The sequence below is a fragment of the Clavispora lusitaniae genome (assembly GCF_014636115.1).
Source record: "Clavispora lusitaniae strain FDAARGOS_655 chromosome Unknown tig00002663_pilon, whole genome shotgun sequence".
In the NCBI taxonomy this organism is placed as follows: domain Eukaryota; kingdom Fungi; phylum Ascomycota; class Pichiomycetes; order Serinales; family Metschnikowiaceae; genus Clavispora; species Clavispora lusitaniae.
In genome coordinates this window covers 1,013,730-1,032,657 of record NW_027093982.1, presented here as the reverse complement: position 1 = coordinate 1,032,657, position 18,928 = coordinate 1,013,730, and the positions used below count along the sequence as shown (strand labels likewise).

At 46.1% G+C, this 18,928-nt stretch overlaps 7 protein-coding genes and 1 non-coding gene across 8 annotated transcripts; all 8 read left to right on the top strand. All coding sequences in view use genetic code 12, as the record gives it.

Annotated features, from left to right (window-relative positions):
* Positions 1-399: 399 nt before the first annotated feature.
* On the top strand, positions 400-1,110 carry FOB63_005075 (uncharacterized protein; the record flags this gene model as incomplete). Its single annotated transcript, XM_002617240.2, has 1 exon — positions 400-1,110. One exon carries the CDS (start codon positions 400-402, stop codon positions 1,108-1,110), a length of 711 nt encoding a protein of 236 aa, XP_002617286.2.
* A 636-nt stretch (positions 1,111-1,746) lies between these two features.
* On the top strand, positions 1,747-1,830 carry FOB63_005695. The gene has a single exon. It is a non-coding gene; the product is annotated as a tRNA-Tyr (tRNA).
* Positions 1,831-2,040: 210 nt separating this feature from the next.
* INO4 (Ino4p) lies at positions 2,041-2,384 on the top strand (the record flags this gene model as incomplete). Its single annotated transcript, XM_066102456.1, has 2 exons — positions 2,041-2,091; positions 2,136-2,384. The coding sequence occupies 2 exons, from the start codon at positions 2,041-2,043 to the stop codon at positions 2,382-2,384; spliced, it is 300 nt and encodes a 99-aa protein (XP_065958221.1).
* Positions 2,385-3,638: 1,254 nt separating this feature from the next.
* FOB63_005073 (uncharacterized protein) lies at positions 3,639-8,081 on the top strand (the record flags this gene model as incomplete). The annotated part of the gene is made up of 1 exon (XM_002617241.2): positions 3,639-8,081. The coding sequence occupies one exon, from the start codon at positions 3,639-3,641 to the stop codon at positions 8,079-8,081; it is 4,443 nt and encodes a 1,480-aa protein (XP_002617287.2).
* A 175-nt stretch (positions 8,082-8,256) lies between these two features.
* Positions 8,257-11,283, top strand: FOB63_005072 (FG-nucleoporin; the record flags this gene model as incomplete). Its single annotated transcript, XM_002617242.2, has 1 exon — positions 8,257-11,283. One exon carries the CDS (start codon positions 8,257-8,259, stop codon positions 11,281-11,283), a length of 3,027 nt encoding a protein of 1,008 aa, XP_002617288.2.
* A 491-nt stretch (positions 11,284-11,774) lies between these two features.
* On the top strand, positions 11,775-13,403 carry FOB63_005071 (uncharacterized protein; the record flags this gene model as incomplete). Its single annotated transcript, XM_002617243.2, has 1 exon — positions 11,775-13,403. The coding sequence occupies one exon, from the start codon at positions 11,775-11,777 to the stop codon at positions 13,401-13,403; it is 1,629 nt and encodes a 542-aa protein (XP_002617289.2).
* A 1,341-nt stretch (positions 13,404-14,744) lies between these two features.
* ERG13 (hydroxymethylglutaryl-CoA synthase) lies at positions 14,745-16,088 on the top strand (the record flags this gene model as incomplete). Its single annotated transcript, XM_002617244.2, has 1 exon — positions 14,745-16,088. One exon carries the CDS (start codon positions 14,745-14,747, stop codon positions 16,086-16,088), a length of 1,344 nt encoding a protein of 447 aa, XP_002617290.2.
* A 1,079-nt stretch (positions 16,089-17,167) lies between these two features.
* On the top strand, positions 17,168-18,139 carry TUB1 (alpha-tubulin; the record flags this gene model as incomplete). Its single annotated transcript, XM_002617245.2, has 1 exon — positions 17,168-18,139. One exon carries the CDS (start codon positions 17,168-17,170, stop codon positions 18,137-18,139), a length of 972 nt encoding a protein of 323 aa, XP_002617291.1.
* Positions 18,140-18,928: the final 789 nt, after the last annotated feature.

The window sequence follows — 18,928 nt, the reverse complement described above, 5'->3', positions numbered from 1 at the left end:
AGGGCAAAACAAAAGGGCAAAACAAAAGGGTAAACAAAAGGGTAAACAGAAGGGTAAACAAAAGGGTAAACAAAAGGGTAAAATAAAAGGGAAAAGAGCCAAAAGTAGCGTCTCAAACTCGATTGAAAATTCTCAAAGTAAGATAAGAGTGACGGAAGAATATCGTAATGGCTGTCTTGAAACCCCAATACCAAAAAGAAGGTTATTGCATTTCATTCATTGAATATTGACTAGAAAACCAACTTGATGGGGTCCCTAAAAAAGTCCCCCAGAATGCTAATACAGATGCAAATGTGAGCAGAGTATAGCATGTTTGGTCGGCCAAGACTACAAATGTGAGAAAATGAAACAGCCTTAAACGTGCTGTCGGACCCGCAAATCAAAAATATACTTCCTACAATGTGGCGAATCTTGCTTCTTGTTTCTATAGTCTCGGCACAAATCCCCCTTGTCTACGATAATCTCTCCATCCACGAAATCGAGTCTGTGGACAGCTTGAACGCGGTTTTGCTTGAGAGCGGAGGCATTGTCCAAGTCCAAAACGACTCGTCAGTGATTGTTCCGATTGATGTTTTGGAAAACAGCATGTCTCTCTTAAGCCCTCCAGCACAAGACCAGCCGAATCAAATGCCCTCACTATATGTCCAAACTGATCTATCTTCTGCCAAGTTTGTTCATCTCCCAAGCCACTGGACACCCATAGGCCTGTGCATCGACAATTCTGCCTCGGAAACTCCTACAACGGTGACGAAAACCTACGGCATGTTTCTGCAAGCGTCATTTGGATTAAGGTTGCACACCAAAATATTCGGACAGGAAAGCAACTTGAGAACAACATTGATGCGAGCTCAGTATACGGCGCAAAAAGTTTTCTGTGAAGTCCTTCCAGGTAAAGTTGTTCAGCCCCAGATGAAAACCTCTAGCTTTGTAGCGACAGGGGCATTGCAAAGGACAATAAGTGTGCGACGCCGTACGATTTTCAACAGAGAAAAAATCGTATTTGGGGAGTGGACCAAAGTACCAGACGACGAAGCTATCTACAATGTAGGATATACGTTTGGATGTGTTACGTCAGAGCATTTGTTGCAGTGTGGTGAAACAACTCGGTAGCATTTTAATGAACTGCAGTATATCAGATATTTGTTACGTATATAAGTTATTATCCGGTTAATGTTCATTGATGTTGTCAATTAGTTGACATTTTGTAATGTCTTTAGACGAAATGTTGATGGAGACTGGAAAGAAAAAACAGGTTAGCAAATATGTGTGTTTATAAGCGTTCATCAACACATATTAGTTTTATTAGAATAATTATTCTTCATGTCAGGCAACACAATCAAGCATGTAATAAATATATATCTAGACTAGAACGAGCGAAAATATGTTCACATTCGGCGAGGAAAAGCGAACAGACGAGAAAAAAAGAATGTCACTGCCCACAGCTATGGAGTAATCGGATGGACCGGTATTTTCCCTTTGCGGAAGTGGGTGCTTCTGTACTTCTCTTACTATGTCATGAGACTAATTTAGTAGAATGATAATCGTTCTGATTGGCTGGAAACACTGATGCTAACGTCAATCAAAAGTCGTACATTTAACCACTTGCATTTTGTGACTGTCTAAGATTACGCCACTACTACCCAAAAGGTTGGCCATTTCTTATAACAATTTACCCAATGCGGTAATTTCTGCAGTCGCACATGAAGTCCACACTAAACCGGCTTTTAAATGACCCTATTGGAACACCTCCCGGTGGCCAAGCTGGCTAAGGCGCGAGACTGTAATGGAATTGTAATCTTGAGATCGGGTGTTCGACTCACCCCTGGGAGAGTTCATTTTTTGCTCTGCCATGTTTCAATGGGTTTTTGCAGTCTGGTGCAGTTGCCCACTTTCTTGTGCCTGGTAGCGCCGCACATGGCGGTGTCGTGCGCGGATCAAAACCAACCGCACCCCACAAATTCGGCTCGTCTAATCTGTATAGGTACTCTAATCTGTATAGGTACTCTAATCTGTATAGGTACTCTTATCTGTATTCTACACATGGCGGAAAAAAGAAAGAAAGTCTCAACGTTGAGTGAAGACCAGAAGAAGGTACGTTTTGCATAAACCATGTCGTTTCGCCGAGCTAACATTAGGCGCATCACATTGCCTCGGAGCAGAAAAGACGAGAAAACATTCGGGCCGAGTTTGACAGAATTGTGGAGCTCACACCTTCCTTGACGGAAGACGAAAGTCGGTCCGAGCTCAACATTCTCTCAAAGTCGGCAGACTACATTGAGTATTTGAAGGAGGAAAACTCAAAGTTGGTGGCCATGTGCCACGCCAAAGGTATTCCCGTTCCTGATGAGCTTCTATACAAGGGCCCTGGCATTCTCAATAAGTGAGCTGCAGACAAGAGAATAATAAGGAGGCGAGGAATGTTTATCCTGTTGAGAATAACAGTAACGAAGACACTTGCTGCATCTTGCTAATATAACTCTACGACTCGCCAGGCAAAATGACTTGGCGATTGGGACCTTTGCCTGCTGGTCATAATGAGGAACGAGAGTAAATGTCTGTTAGGTTTTCGAAGTGTATAGTTCATCTGAATTGGACCATTAGCGATGCTACTTTGGGAAGTTAAGTTACTATCAAGATTGTGCTATGGAAACTCAAGTACTTTCACCTAACGTGAATGCTGAGAAGCTTGCCATTATAAGAGAAACTGAAAATACGTGTTGAAACAGTAAATCATACAAAATGACTTAAGCTCATTGACGTCAAAACTTGTGTAGCATGTGAATTGTTCAATCAGTGTTTTGCTCATTCGAGCAGATAAATCTCGAGCAGATTCATGTTGTGCGAAGCTCATAGAATTTTGACAATCCTAAAGTGATCATGCCAATTTGATATAGCTTGATTCCTCTTAGAAGAGCCTTTTGTGCTAGAGTATCTTTTATGCTCTCTTCACTTTTCTTCAATTGTTTGCTTGTTTTTGGTTGATTAAGCCTGAGCCGCTTTTATTCATTTCAACAACTACAGATAATGACAATCGCTCAAATTGTTGATCGTAGGTTCAATTAGCACCACATTATCGATGCCCATCCTGAAATACAGTCTGTCCTCTTACCGGGAAACTGCTGTTTTGCCCTTGGATGTAGATACCATTAGTGTGAAACCCTTTGACTGTAGGTTGTTCTCAATGCCGTGTCCATTTTTATAATTGTCGTTCCGTAACACTGCAGAATACGCCAGAAGCCAGTTCTAGCTCAATTTGGTCGTACTATCTACGCCTTTGCTTCTACTGCACCCTCTGACAGTAAACGGTCTAGTCTTTCGCACCATTCACCGGAACGGGCCAGCACCTCGGCTTCTGACCTCCACGCAACTTTCCCCATCTTATCAACCGGTTCTCAGCTCATCGCAACTTGTCTCACGCCATCAAACTCTACCAACTCTACCAACTCCACCAACTTTTTTTCTCGTCCATTCCCACCAGTTCCAGCTTCCCCAGTTTAACTTCTGGCTTCACTTTCCTGCACTGGGCGAGCCTATTTTGCGCATCTGCACCATATATACTCCAGTCCACTCCAAAGTCCACCAAATACACACCTTTTCCATACTCCACCACCACCACGCTCCGTAGCGACTTGCCCAACATGAACATCGGACAGCCGCCGCCGCACGACGGCATGGGCGTCGCCAAAGAGCCGTCCGCGTACGTGGGCGGCACGCCCGACATACCTCCAGACATGGCGCTTTTGCTCCAGAAACTCGAAAACGACTTTGCCGCCGCCTCCATCGACCAGTGGACCTACATCAACCGACGCGAAGAAATCATGCGCCTGGTGCAGCGGCTCCACCAGCAAGTCCGCCCTGCAAACGAGGCCGTGCAGACTCTCGAGCCGCCTTTGCTTCCCCGCAAGCCCAGCGACTATGCTTCGTTCGCCAAACACAGTCTTGTGGAGCTTCTCCGCAAGCGCGCCGAGTCGGCAAAGACAGACTTGGCCATGGTGGCGCTCGACGCGCGCGGCAAGGAGGCCCAGTCCATCACATGGGAGAAGATGTTTTTGAAAGCGGCCAAGGTGGCCCACGAGGTGAAGCACCGCACCAGCGGCAAGCTGGGCGCCGCCGTGGTGTTGCTCTACCGCCAGACAGAGGTCTGCGAGTTCACCGTGGCGCTTTTCGGCTGTTTCCTCGCCAATGCCACCGCCATCCCAATCCACCTGGACATTCTGCTTGCAGAGATGCTCGACATTGTCGGCGTGGCGTCTGCGTCGCTCGTGCTCATGTCCGAAACCATGTACAAGGAAATCGACAAGCTTCCGGCGCCAGACTTTGTGTGGCCGGCCAAAGTGGCTCGTCTCCGCACGTCAGACTTGGGTTCTGCCCGCAAGTCGGAACAGGAACACATTTTGGCCCGCCACAAGGAAAACGACTTGGCCTACGTCGAATACGCCCGCTCGCCCGTCGGAGAATTGCGTGGCGTGGCTCTCAGCCACAGAACCGTGTTGCACCAGATGAACTGCCTCGCCACTTCTCTCCTGAGCGTTCCTTCGGGCGGCGACCTTTGCACGCAGCGAAGGCTGTTTTTAGCCACTGTCGACGTGCGCATGTCCATTGGCTTGATTGTGGGCGTGATGTTTTCCGTTTACTCGGGTAACATGTTGGTATGGGCCCCTCCTAAAGTCATGGAAGTCCAAGGTCTCTTTGCACACATTGTCTCGAAAACTCGGGCCAACTTGCTTCTCGCAGACTTCCTCGGCTTGAAGCGGGCAACATACGACTACCAGCAGGCACCCAATGCTACGCGGTACTTTTCAAAGGCGCAGCGAGTGGATTTCTCCCCGCTTCGCTGGGTTTTGATCAATGCACTCACTGTCGACGGTGAGTTTGTCGAGGTGCTCACAGAACGGTACCTCAAACCTTTGGGTTGTCTCAACGCATACAATGCCATCATCCCCATGCTTACGTTAAGTGAATATGGAGGAATGGTGGTGTCGATGCGAGACTGGCTCGTGCCGTCCGCAAACAATGACCTCTCTTGCGTCTTCATCGACAAGGAGCTGTTGGCCCGAAACAGAGTCTGCGTGGTTGAGGAAACGCCAGACACGCTTCGCGTCGATGCGTTTGGTTACCCTTTGCCCGACGCCACATTAGCTGTGGTGAATCCCGAGCTGGCCACTTTGGTGTGCCAGGGAGAATTGGGAGAGCTCTGGATCGATAGTCCTTGTCTCCTGGGCGGTTTCTACGGCCTTCGCAAAGAGTCTCGACAGATTTTCCACGCCAAATGCCGTGACGCCAATGGCGTTTTGGAACAGGACTTCCTTCGCACAGGACTTCTCGGATTCACACATCAAGGGAAAGTCTACGTATTGGGTCTCTACGAGGATAGAATTCGGCAACGTGTGAGCTGGGTGGACCAGAAATTGTACCGTCTGCGAAAGCAAGCAATCACGGGAGGCACGCGCTACCACTATTCTTCACATCTATTGGCAACTTTGGCCTCCGAGGTGCGCCAGGTTCACGATTGTACGATATTTGATGTTTTCATCGGCAATGAGCATTTGCCTGTCGCCATCGTCGAGGCAGAGATCCTTCGGCGAGTGATTGTAGATGATCCAGCAGGTGGAGGCTCCAAATCAGGAAAGAAATTTGATTACAGCGCTGTTCCCTTGAATGAACCCATGTTGAATGCAATTGCGCAAAAATGCTTTGACACTTTGAGCTCACATCACCAGCTTCGGCTTTTTTGCGTGGTTGTTGTTGATTGCGACACGTTGCCCAAAATCATGCGAAGTGGTGGTTTAGAAATCGCTAACATGCTCTGCAAGAAAAAGTTCTTGGAAGGAACCCTTAAGGCCGAGTTTGTCAAGTTCTTCGTGCGCCAATCAGTAAGTATGGTGCCATATGGTGAAGACATAATTGGCGGTATTTGGTCACCATATGCTTCACAACTTCGAAGCCTGTCGCTCCAGCGGTTTCCACCTCAAATTTCAACAATCGACTATCGGCCTAAATCATTCGATGACAAAACTGGTGCTCCTCTCACAGACTTTAAATCTATTCTTGATGTGCTCAAGTTCCGTGTTGCGAACGCAGGAGACGCTATTGCTTTCCAGAATATTGATACCAGCGGGAAAGGCTCATCAAAGCCTCTTACATGGAAAAAATTCGAGCTCCGTGTTTATGCTGTTTGCCATTACATGATTGAAAAAATCAACATTCGTCAAGGACAGCATGTCATCTTGATGTATTCGTTGTCCGAGGAGTTCGTGATCGCCTTGTATGCGTGCTTGATGTGCGCTGTAATCCCGATTCCGATGCTACCGTTTGATTCGAACAGGATCGGCGAAGACTTTCCAGCTTTTGTCGGTGTCACAAAGGATTTCGATGTACTGGAGGTGTTTATCAACGACGACGTTGAGCGATTCATGAAAACCGGTCCTATAGCTGATGCATTAAAAAAGATAAATGCCCGCCGTGCCAAGCCGCTCCGGCTTAAAAACACTTCGAAGCTATCCAAGGTGGCCAACGTTGCCAGCCTTCTTTCAAAAATTGCAAAGTATCAAGCAGCAGCCAATTTTAGAGACCCAAACACAACAAGTTTGATCTGGCTCAACTTTACTTCCGACCATTATAGAGTGGGTGCTGCCCTAAGTCACGACAATATCATGCGCATCTGCAAAGTTTTCAAAGAAACATGCAACTTATCGTCAAGCTCCTCTATCGTGGGCTGCGTACGGCATGCTGCTGGTATCGGGTTCGTTCAAGCAGTTTTACTTGGTGTGTATTTGGGTACAACTACATACCTCAGTTCCCCGGTGAACTTTGCAGAAAATCCCTTGGCATTCTTTTTGGCTCTTGTAAAATACAAGGTCAAAGATGTGTTCGTGACAGAACAGATGTTGAAGTATTCTGTGACCAAATTTACCCCGAAGGGCTTTGATCTCCTGCGCTTGAAGAATATGATGATCAGTACAGACGGACGAGTGGAGATTGATCTACTACGTAAACTTGCCAAAATATTCCAGCCCACCAAGCTAGGCGCTGCCGCCATGTCTGCAGTTTACAACCACTGCTTCAACCCAATTATTTCAGCCCGGTCTTATATGACTGTGGCACCTGTGGATCTTTTCTTGGATCCTGTTGCATTGCGCCAAGGCTATGTTTCTGTAGTGAACCAAGCAGAGTACCCCAACGCATTGCGAATTCAAGATTCGGGAATGGTGCCAGTGTGCACTGAAATAGCGATTGTGAATCCAGAAACCAATAAGGTCTGTCGTGAGGGAGAATTTGGCGAGATTTGGGTGTGTTCTGAGGCGAACATAAAGTCGTTCACGAACGGGCCCAAGGGTCCAGTGGACAATTTTGTGAAAACCCAGTTTCTTGGGAAAATTGCTGACGGAAATCAAGACTTGACTTACTTGCGAACAGGCGACTTGGGATTCCTCCACCACATATCCATATCAAAAAATACACCCGGGGAGGCGAAAGGAGAGGAGCTCACGAATTTCCAGCCTCTTTTCGTGTTGGGAAAAATCTCAGACACCTTTGAGGTGATGGGATTGCATCATTTCCCAATAGACATCGAGTCTACTATCGAGTCGTGTCACCCAGACATTTACAAAAATGGTTCATGCATATTCAAATGCTCTGATTACACGATTGTCGTGTGCGAGGCCAAGAGAAGCCGGAATCTCTCAGCCTTGGTGCCGATTATAGTCAATACTGTGTTCAGCAAACACCATTTGATCGTGGACATTGTTGCTTTTATTAAAAAGGGCGAGTTCCCCATTTCACGCCTTGGCACCAAGCAACGGGCACGTATAGTGGATGCTTGGGTACAGGCAGTGATTCCGCTCCTTGCGCTATTCGGCGTAAATTACGGCGAGAATTCCATGATCAAATTGGTGAAAGAAATTGACCGCGTGAACAGAGAAGATCCTGTAACAGGACTCCGGAACCCTGCGCGAGCATACTATGACGAAAGTGCGGATGACATTTTCAACGGCTCGGGCGCAGGGCTCAACCTAAATATCACGAACGACATGCCTCCGCAACATAAGGCGACGTTCGATGTTTTCGGTGACGACAGCTAATAATTTACGCTTTACTTTTCACTTTTAGCTCTCCATATTGACTGGTTTAAAGCTCATGTAGTACGGCGGAACAGAGCGATGAGGAATGCACGGGTGTGCGCGCGCAAAAAACCCACTGCCCTCACTCAATGTATAGTATAAGCAAGGGAAAAAACACAAACGGCACATACACAGTATGAAGCGCTCAGTTAGCCCGCAAACGGCACCCGAGCCGAACTCCAAGAGGCAAAAGTTTTTGGGGACCGGTTTTTTTTCGTCGCTAAAGCGTGTTTTTTCGCGAGCTGAACCCACACATGATACTGTTGCTTCTGACTCGGGCAACCAGATACAAAATATCGGCCTGGACGTTTTGCCTGCTGATTTCACCTCGAGGAAGAGACGAATGTCTGTGCAAGAGGACTTGAAACTGCGCAGCTCGGCAGTCCCACGTTCGTCGTCGATTGTGGGCCTAGACGGCTATCAGGCGCTCACGAATTCGCTTCAGTCAGAACGACAACTGATCGGCGGAGCTATGGAGCAAAGACGTGCCAGCATAGTAGATGCCGAGAAAGGTGTTTGGAGAAATTCTGCTGACGGCTTTGGGAAAGATATCTCGCCCGCATTGAGTTTTCCCCGCAACCTGGTGCTACCGACAAATGCTCTGGACTGGGAAGATGAAAAAAATGACGGCCCGGTGGTGGTTGAGCACGAGTTTGCGCCGCTATACCAAGACGAGGATGGTAATTTGGTAAGACCACCGTTCATCAACTTGGACCCTCGTGAACGGTACAAGTTGTTGCAGATGAAAAAGACAATGGAAGCGTCCGAGTTTTTGCAAAAGAGACTCCAGTCAATGGTTGACCCGGACGAAAGCAGCTCGTTCATGCGGCCCGACAACAAAGTCGACTGCTCGACGCAAACACACAACCAAGATTATCTAGAGCGCCGTCTTCAATTCACAAACACCCAGGCCAGTCGGACATTCCGCCGGCGGCACCCTAATAGGCGCCATAAGAGCCGCGGTATGTTCTCCGGCGAGTTTTATTACGAACCACAGAAAAAAGATGTGGAACACAAAGGTGAAACTCAATTGACTGGATACTTGGGTACGCTTAGCAACCCAAAGTTTGAAAAACAACTGGAGGAAAAAATAGACACGAAGGGCTTTCCCGATGACAGTTCCTCCGAAAGACTCATAAAAAGACGTCGGTCGGTAGGCCAGCGCGCTGGGTTGGATGAAACAATTAGGCTGGGCGTGTCACAGGATTTATCTTTGGATAAAGACTACGTCGAAAAAACTGCCAGCATATCAAACATCATCAAGCTCAAAGAGCAACCGGCTCCAGCGAAAAAGACATCTATCGGCCCTAGTGCAGGTTTCAACTTTGATGTGGACCTGGGAGCAATTAAGTCGATCCTCCAAAAGCGAAAAGAAGACGACGAGCTGATCAAGGAAAATTCAACTGGTCCTTCAGCTCACGAGAAAAAGATAGAGACTGCTCCAAGTTTACCTTCTATATCCTTTTCCTCTGAGCCTAAAGAGAAACGAAAGCGCTCTCTGGAGGAAGAGCCTAAACCAGCATTTTCTTTCGGTTCGAAACTGGGCACAGAGATCCTGGGTGATTCTAAAAGTTCTGAAGCTTCGAAGGCCCCGCTTCCTGCGTTTTCGTTTGGGGCCAAATCCACTAGCGAAACCCCTACTCCTGCGTTGAGCCTGGACTCCAATAAACCAGGGTTATTTTCCTCCAACACTGAAAAGTCTCTGGGTTTCTCACTTGGAAACTCTAGTAGTACAGGCGCAAAATCGGATGCGCCAGTCATCTCTTTTGGTGCTAAGAAAACGGGTGATGATACTAAAGATACGTCCTTACCTAAGTTTTCTTTCGGTTCTACGAGTGCACCAAAATTGTTTGGTGATCAAGCAAAGGAATCCAGCACACCCAAAATCTCTTTTGGAGATGGGTCCAAAGCATCAAGTACGACAAAATTTTCATTCGGAGATCAGTCCAAGGAGTCAAGTACGCCAAAAATCTCTTTCGGTGGCGAAGCAAAAGAGTCCACAACCCCAAAGTTTTCCTTTGGTGGCTCGAGTCAAAAGGCAGACGCAGAATCAAACGATGCTCCGAAATTTTCTTTCGGAGAAAGCAAACCAAATGAACAGAAGGATTCGTCAAAGGTGCCAGCATTTTCTTTCGAAAAGAATGCAGCAACAGAGGCACCAAAGTTTTCCTTTGAAAAGAAGGAGAACACAGAACCACCTAGTTTCGCTTTTGGAAACAACGACAAAAAAGAAGCGCCTAAGTTTTCTTTCGGGCAATCTGAAAGGAATGCTAGTGAGCCGCCTAAATTTTCATTTGGCCAAAAAACAGAAACAACAAAGCCAGCGGCGAATGAGCTGGCACCCAAATTTCTGTTTGGTAACGAAAAGTCAGATAAGCCCTTATTTGGTTTTGGTGGGACTGGCGAAAAGACATCTACTTCGCTTGCACCTACTACAAAAGAAAACACCCCTGCATTTTCCTTCTCCTCGAAAGAAACCACACCCAAACCAGCCGCTACTCCGGGTCTCGCGCTTGGAAACTCAGCTCCTACGACAACAGCACCTTCGTTTTCTGGCAATGCCCAACCAACCAACTCCGGATTCAGCTTCGGACAAACTGCTCTGGTTGATCCCGCGCAGATTTTTGGGGGCGGCAACAATGCCCCACAACCAGCATTCAATTTCAACGTGAGCAAAGAGTCTACACCTTTCAAGTTTGGTGCTCCTGCGCCCCCAAAAAGTGACGGATTCAATTTTAGCAATAACGTCACATCAACTTTTGGTGCCAGTCGGTCGGCCACTCCATCTGCTGGTTTCGGTTTTGGTTCCAACAACAATGGCAATATTGCTGCCCCGGCTCCCCAACTTGGCACGTTTGGTGCTAACCCCAATCCAGGATTTGGTTCTACTCCAGCCGGTGGTAATACTTTTGGTCAAACAAGTGCAACTCCCGGATTTGGTGGTTCAGGACCTGCCAATGGCGGCTTTTCTTTCTCTGCAAATGCTTTGGGCAGTGCAACAGGCTTCAATAGTGCTCCAGGAAGCTTTGGACTGGCGAGCAGAGAAAACACTCCGCCTGTCAACTTCGGACAACCTGGGTCTGCTCCAGGCCAACCTTTTACGCCACCTCTCGCGATGCAGGGCCGTAAGATTGCACAAATGAGACCAAGGAAGCGGTTTTGATAGGGGAGGAGTTTAAGATGTGCGTCTTTATTGTGTGAAACAATAGGATAGATTCACGGTTTTACGAAAACTAACAACTTGCCGAGAATTCTCCGACTACGGTACTCTTACGAACCAGTTTGAGCAACGTTCAGAAAGGTGAAGAGCAGAAGACATTACATTGCAATGCTTGTCTGAATCAGTGCGGAATGTTCACCAGATAAGGCACTTCTCTAATATATGTGTGCATGCATATGGCTCAGAAATGGCACTTCAAATATTACAGATTCTTGATGACAGACTTGTCTTGCCTTCCCTCTACTCTCGTATTGTCTGCTTCTATCGCTATGAAGTTGAGACATGGGCTATGTCGAAAAATATTCGCGTTCCTGTCCGCTAGTGTCATTTACGCGACATAAGCCTTGTATAGATGTGTGGCCACGTATGGAAAAGCGGACAAAATAAACGCCATTTAAAGAAAAAAAAGAAAGGAAAAACCTTATCAGTACTCAATGCCTGAGCATCCGTTGGTATACCCGTCTTCTGTCCAATACCGTCCTGGACGCGTGCAATCACTTGATCCGGATCAGGAAATTTTGCTTAAACAAGCTTGGGCCTTTCTCTTGCACTATTGGGGATATGGCCTGGACGTGCCAATTGAAGATATAGAAAGCAAGCACGCTTTTGTGGCATCTTCGGTAACTGCTCTTGCGTTGCACAGAAGCAAAACAGGACATTCGCTGATTTCGGAACACAAGCGGAAAAGATCGCTTTTCCATCGAAGGAAAACACAACATGAAAAGCCGTTGAGTGCCACCAGAGCAAAGCAGTTGACCCGGCTGCACATGGAAAAGTATGAGCACGTGGAATCGGCGTCAGCTTTCATCAAACATGTGTATCATTCGTATGAAGGTGCAGAATCCGAACCGGATATCGATTCCGATGTGAGCTCTGTCCAGACATTCTACACTGCCCATTCAATACTCTCTGACAACAGTGGCAACACTAGCGTAACTGACAGTAATGGAAAGAACCAAAAAAGAAACGGTCAGCAGAACTTACAAACCGAACAAGAAAAAACAGGTGGAAAGCCGGACGTCGATCAGATATCGGCGTACAAAGTGTCGCCCCAGCGGAACATTAGACCTTTCATGGCCAAGTACGATCCGCAGGTACTCCACTCTTCTTTCATAGCCTTTTCCCGAAACGACTTGGTGGACAACCTTTTGCTTCGCTACATTCGGGCCCGCAAATATGTTTTCAACGACGCCATGCAGATGCTTGCCAAAAGTTTACACTGGAAGGCCGAAGAGTACCGTGTGAACGATATGCTCATGGAAGGAGATGCTCCGGCCTACATCGCTGGAGATACACGAGAAGTAGGCTTCATCAAGAATTTCATCGTCAGCAAGCTGTTTATCAGGGGACAAGACCGGAATAAAAACCCGCTTTTCGTGTTTCAATCAAGTAAGCATTTCGCTGCAGACTCGCCTTTACCTGAAACAGAGAAGTTTGCGCTTGTGGTGATCGAATGGTGCCGCTTGTTTTTACGTGAAGTTCATGAGTCTGTGGATACATGCTCGGTCATGTTTGACTTGACGGGTTTTTCGATGAAGAATGCCGACAACGCACCCATAAAGTTTTTGATGGCCATGTTTGAGGCCCATTATCCCGAAAGTTTAGGAATTGTCATTGTGCACAATGCACCATGGATCTTCCAAACGGTGTGGAGCATTATCAAGAACTGGTTGGACCCCGTTGTGTCTTCGAAAATTCACTTCACAAAGGGCTACAAAGATCTATGCGAGCTTATTGAACCCAAGTATATCCCAGAGTATTTGGGAGGAGAAGACAAGGCAGACTTGACGTACAAACCTCCCTCAAAAGAACACACGCGGCCTCCAAAGAAAAAAGACGCACACTACTATGAGCTAGTGGCACGGCGCCATGAGCTTTTCACTACATTTTTGGATGTGACCAAAAGGTGGGTGGAGAGTACAAACCCGGAGGTGAGCTCACATTACTTGCGGCGCAAAATTTACTTGAGTTATGAACTTTCAGACAATTACATTGAGTTAGATCCCTATATTCGGAACCCTGGTGTTTACGACCGTGATGGCACTCTTGTGTTGCGCAACTAGAAGGTTTTCCAGAACCGATGATGGCCTTTCATGAAGTTTGGCGACTCTCATGAACATCGAATAGACTTTTTCATTTCTTCTGAAAGCTTAGAGAAATTGATATAATGCATAGACGTTCAAACTGCTTCAAGTATCTTGTATAACAAGCTTTTATTCGTTCTCAGCTTGTTAGGGTTGAAGACTCACTATCATAGGAGATAAAGAGGACTGACAGTAAGGTATCTAAACTAAGTGGAGCAAAAGCCTAGATCAACGTAAGTTTAGACCTGAAGAATATGTGTGAATTTAAACTATGCTTTTTGTGAAGTAATTGGTAATCTAATGCACGAGCTCCCCTTTTTGTCCTGAATTTCAATACAATATAGTAGTAGTTTATTTTTCTTCTTTTCCTCTTCGTTTGTCCTAGTTTATTTGCTTGTTTTCGTCTTGCAATGTCTATGCTTTACTAGTTATTCAATTTAATCCAGTTTCGAAGTAAACGAGGAGTTTAATTTGCATTTTGAGGAATTTAAGATACTAAACTCATCAATATTAGCTTCTTACCACACGATAAACTGATCATAGTTTGAATAGCGCTTTTAATATTACATAGTTCCTCGCTTTGTAAGAAAACTAAAATTCTTTGAGCTTGCGTATGCGTTTACGACTTTTCCAACTAATTATACCGAGAAGCAAGAATACTTATCTTGCAGGTCAACAGTACCAGACTAAACTTAGTCTACATGAAAAAGATAATACGAACAAACCATCAGTAGATCGTTGAATTTTCATTATCCATATAAACAAACTAATTAATTAGGTGGGCTTCACTAATTTTTCTATTGTTTGCCAATTTCGCCATACGTGTCTATTCCGCAAATAAATTGTGAAGCAGATAAAGAAATCCTGCGCGTGACTTTAGTGCTCTTTTCGTTCGCCTTCACCTGTTGTCAGATATAGAAACACTTTGGTGAAATTCGATCAGACTTCCTTCTTTACCACTTCATGTATAAAATCAATAGAGTACTCTAGACGTTGAAGCCTGAATCAGCTTTACTAGATGAAAGTCGCGTCCGAAAATTTCGTTCAGACCCTACATACATATTCCCTTCTACCGCCCGAGCTACCATTCTTGCGACATTTTCGTGGCCAAAAGTTCCCGTTTAGCACTTGCATTTGCAGCCACAAACATATAAATACGGAGCGTCGTACGTAGTACCCCAACAAAACATAATTATCGTGGCTGAAGGATGTGGACCTGCACACAACATCGTACGCTCGTTTACTCGTCGTAGAAATAAGCCGTGCACACCATTTGTGAACTTTTCGAGCCGCTCCAGTTTTCTTTTCCACGCTAAAACCATGTCAGTCAAAAACGTCGGTATCAAGGCCATCGAGGTCTACATCCCCACAAACTACGTCAACCAATCTGAGTTGGAGAAATTCGACGAGATCCCAGCGGGCAAATACACCATTGGCTTGGGCCAGACCAACATGGCCTTCGTCTCTGACAGAGAGGACATTTACTCCATCTCGTTGACTGCCACTTCTAGATTGTTGAAGAACTACAACATCGACCCCAACTCTATTGGTAGATTGGAGGTCGGAACCGAGACCTTGTTGGACAAGTCCAAGTCGGTCAAGTCGGTTTTGATGCAACTTTTTGGCGACAACGACGACATTGAAGGTGTCGACACGGTCAACGCGTGCTACGGTGGAACCTCTGCTGTTATCAACGCCGTCAACTGGATCGAGTCTTCTTCCTGGGATGGTAGAGACGCCATTGTCGTGGCAGGCGACATTGCTATCTACTCGCAGGGTGCCGCCAGACCAACCGGTGGTGTTGGCTCTGTGGCCATGCTTATTGGCCCAGACGCGCCACTTGTTTTCGACCTGACCAGAGGCTCTCACATGGAGCACGCTTACGATTTCTACAAGCCTGACTTCACATCTGAGTATCCTGTTGTTGACGGTCACTTCTCGTTGACTTGCTACACTAAGTCTTTGGACCACGCATACCGCAACTACAGCAAGAAGATCACTAAGTCTGCCAACAAGACTGTTGGCATCTTGGACCACTTTGATTACTCGGCCTTCCACGTGCCAACCTGTAAGTTGGTGACCAAGTCTTTTGCCAGATTGTTGTACAATGACTTTGTCTCCAACCCTGATGCATTCAAGGACAAGTTGGATGCCGAGGTGTTCGAGCAAGTCAAGAGCTTGACCTACGAGCAATCCTTGACTGACAGAAACCTCGAGAAGGTGTTTTTGGGTCTTGCCAAGGAAGAGTCTGCCAAGAGAGTCTCCCCAGCTTTGAAGGTGGCCACCAACACCGGTAACATGTATACCGCTTCGTGCTGGACATCGTTGGCTTCGGTCTTGTTCTTTGTTGGTAGCGAGAACTTGCAAGGTAAGAAGATTTCCGTCTTCTCGTACGGTTCTGGTCTTGCTTCTACATTCATGTCATTGAACGTTGTTGGCGACATCTCCCACATCACCAAAGTCTTGGACTTGGAGCACAAGTTGTTTGCTGGCAGAAAGCAAAGAACTCCGCAAGAATATGTCGAGCACATTGAGTTGCGAGAAAAGGCCCACTTGCAAAAGAGTTTCAAACCAGCCGGCTCTGTTGACGACATTGCTCCTGGTGCTTACTACTTGGTTGACATTAACGACAAATTCCAAAGATCGTACAATGTCAAGAACTAGATGGGCGCATCGCCATCGTTGTATAGAGAAGAGGCCTTGAGCTTCAAGGCTATATTCCTGTGTACGTACATCGTGCCATATACCATACCCGTTTGACAAAGACTGTAGACCCGTGCCTCTCACTCTCGAGGCGCGACATTTTCCATGTTGTTATTGTTTGCGCCAAATCGGGAATGCTAACAGATTTTGCCCCGTCAGAGGCCCCTCTAGGGCGTGCGCATACCAAAACATAAACATTGGCTCAAACATTTAGAAAACCGCTTCTAGTTTATCTCTTCACTTTAACGCTAGACTAAAACCGCAAATGAGAGAAGTCATCAGTATCAACGGTATGCATTCACTTTGAGTTTTCCATCTTTCTTTTCCCCATCAATTTCCGATCTTTTTTGGCCCTTTTTTGTTTTCCATCCCAATGATTAGCCGATAGAGACCATCGCCACCATAACCTTAACCAGATTGAAACCAAAGAGTTATTCCGTACGTTTGAAAAGCCGCAAATGATCCTGTTCTGCTTCCTGTCCTTCTTTCTACCACAATGTGAAAGAATTAAGAAGAGCTGAAGTCCCTAAATGTTGACCCAAAGTCCCTCCAAGAATCGCTCAGTGCATAAATAAGCCGAAGCGCTAAAGCAAGCAAGCATCCTTACATTCCAAATATCAGACAGTGTCTTTATGTTATGGTTTCCCGGATAAGATGCGTGGACATTGCAAACATATACTAACAATATAGTCGGTCAGGCCGGTTGTCAAATCGGTAATGCGTGCTGGGAGTTGTACTCGCAAGAACATGGAATCAGACCCGACGGTTACTTGCAAGAAGGATTGACCAGACCAAAGGGTGGGGAAGAAGGCTTTTCGACCTTTTTCTCCGAAACTGGATCGGGAAAGTACGTTCCAAGAGCGTTGTACGTGGACTTGGAGCCAAACGTGATCGACGAGGTTCGCACTGGAGCCTACAAGGATTTGTTTCACCCAGAACAGTTGATTGCTGGAAAGGAAGATGCGGCTAACAACTATGCCAGAGGTCACTACACTGTGGGAAGAGAGATTTTGGACGACGTTTTGGACAGAGTCAGAAGAATGGCCGACCAATGCGATGGTTTGCAAGGTTTCCTCTTCACCCACTCTTTGGGTGGTGGTACCGGTTCTGGTTTGGGCTCTTTGCTCTTGGAACAATTGTCCATTGACTATGGCAAGAAGTCTAAATTGGAGTTTGCTGTGTACCCAGCGCCACAAGTGTCGACCTCTGTGGTGGAGCCATACAACACTGTCTTGACTACCCACACCACATTGGAACATGCCGACTGTACATTTATGGTGGACAACGAGGCCATTTACGATATGTGCCGCAGAAATTTGGGCATTGCCAGACCCAACTTCGACTCCTTGAACAGCTTGATCGCTCAGGTCGTCTCTTCTGTCACGGCATCGTTGAGATTCGATGGCTCCTTGAACGTGGACTTGAACGAATTCCAAACCAACTTGGTTCCATACCCAAGAATCCACTTCCCCTTGGTTTCGTATGCTCCAGTGTTCTCTAAAGTGAGAGCCAACCACGAATCTAACTCTGTTTCTGAGATTACTGCCTCCTGTTTTGAACCAGGTAACCAGTTGGTCAAGTGTGATCCAAGATTGGGCAAGTACATGGCTACTTGTTTGTTGTACCGAGGCGATGTTGTCACCAGAGACGTGCAAGACTCCGTGGCCCAAATCAAGGCTAAGAAAACCGTGCAGTTGGTGGACTGGTGTCCAACCGGTTTCAAGATTGGTATCTGTTACCAGCCTCCTACTGCTATCCAGGGATCTGAGCTTGCCTCTGCCAAGAGAGCCGTGTGCATGCTTTCCAACACCACTGCCATTGCTGAAGCCTGGAAAAGAATTGACAAGAAGTTCGACTTGATGTACTCCAAGAGAGCGTTTGTGCACTGGTATGTGGGCGAAGGTATGGAAGAAGGAGAGTTCACTGAAGCCAGAGAGGACTTGGCCGCTTTGGAGAGAGATTACGAAGAGGTCGGCACCGACTCTTTCCCTGAAGAAGAGGAAGAGTACTAGTTTACGTATACCCCCATAAGTTTCTTGTTGCTGCGGCGTATAGCATGTTTACTTCTACCTTGGCGCGAGCCTTTAATAAATGTATTGTTTCAAAAAAAGAAAAATGATTTCATTGTCTCCACTAAAAGTTCCAGAGAATCTTCTAAATTGGTTAAGCTGTGACCTAGTGACATCGTTTGTCCAATCTTCAACGGATTGTCATATAGAGCTCTTCAAAACTAAAGATGTTAGAAGGAACTTCACCTACATTCCGTTGGAAAAAATATAGCAGACACAGTGCCTAAAGTATTCTATGTAAAATCACAATATATCTCAAGACAACACACATGATAATTTGTGCTTGAACGAGAAGCTTTACATTGCTTATCATGATTATAACATGATGGAGTAAAGCTTCAAGGGAGCTGGAATAGAAAAGTTTGGTACTTATGAAAGGGCCTTGTCTGGTACGACTTTGTTACACCATAAAGAATTCTCTTCACTTTTTTTCCCAACACAGGATCAAATTAGTATAACAAATAATTACATTACATGCCCAAGTAATTTATGAGATAATTCATGATTAATTTCAATTCTGCTACTTTCATAAAAGAAGAAGAAGTGATTCAGTTCTGGTCTGTCTACGTTGTAATTTCGCAGTGCCATTGGCATCTTGAAACTTCGGAGTCAATAAACTGCCTAAGAGCCTACGGAAAATAATATCAACGGCAATTTCGAACCGACAGTCTAAAGACCTTTTCAATAGAATTTTTTTTTCCAAGACCAATAAATAAATCACATTTGACGAAT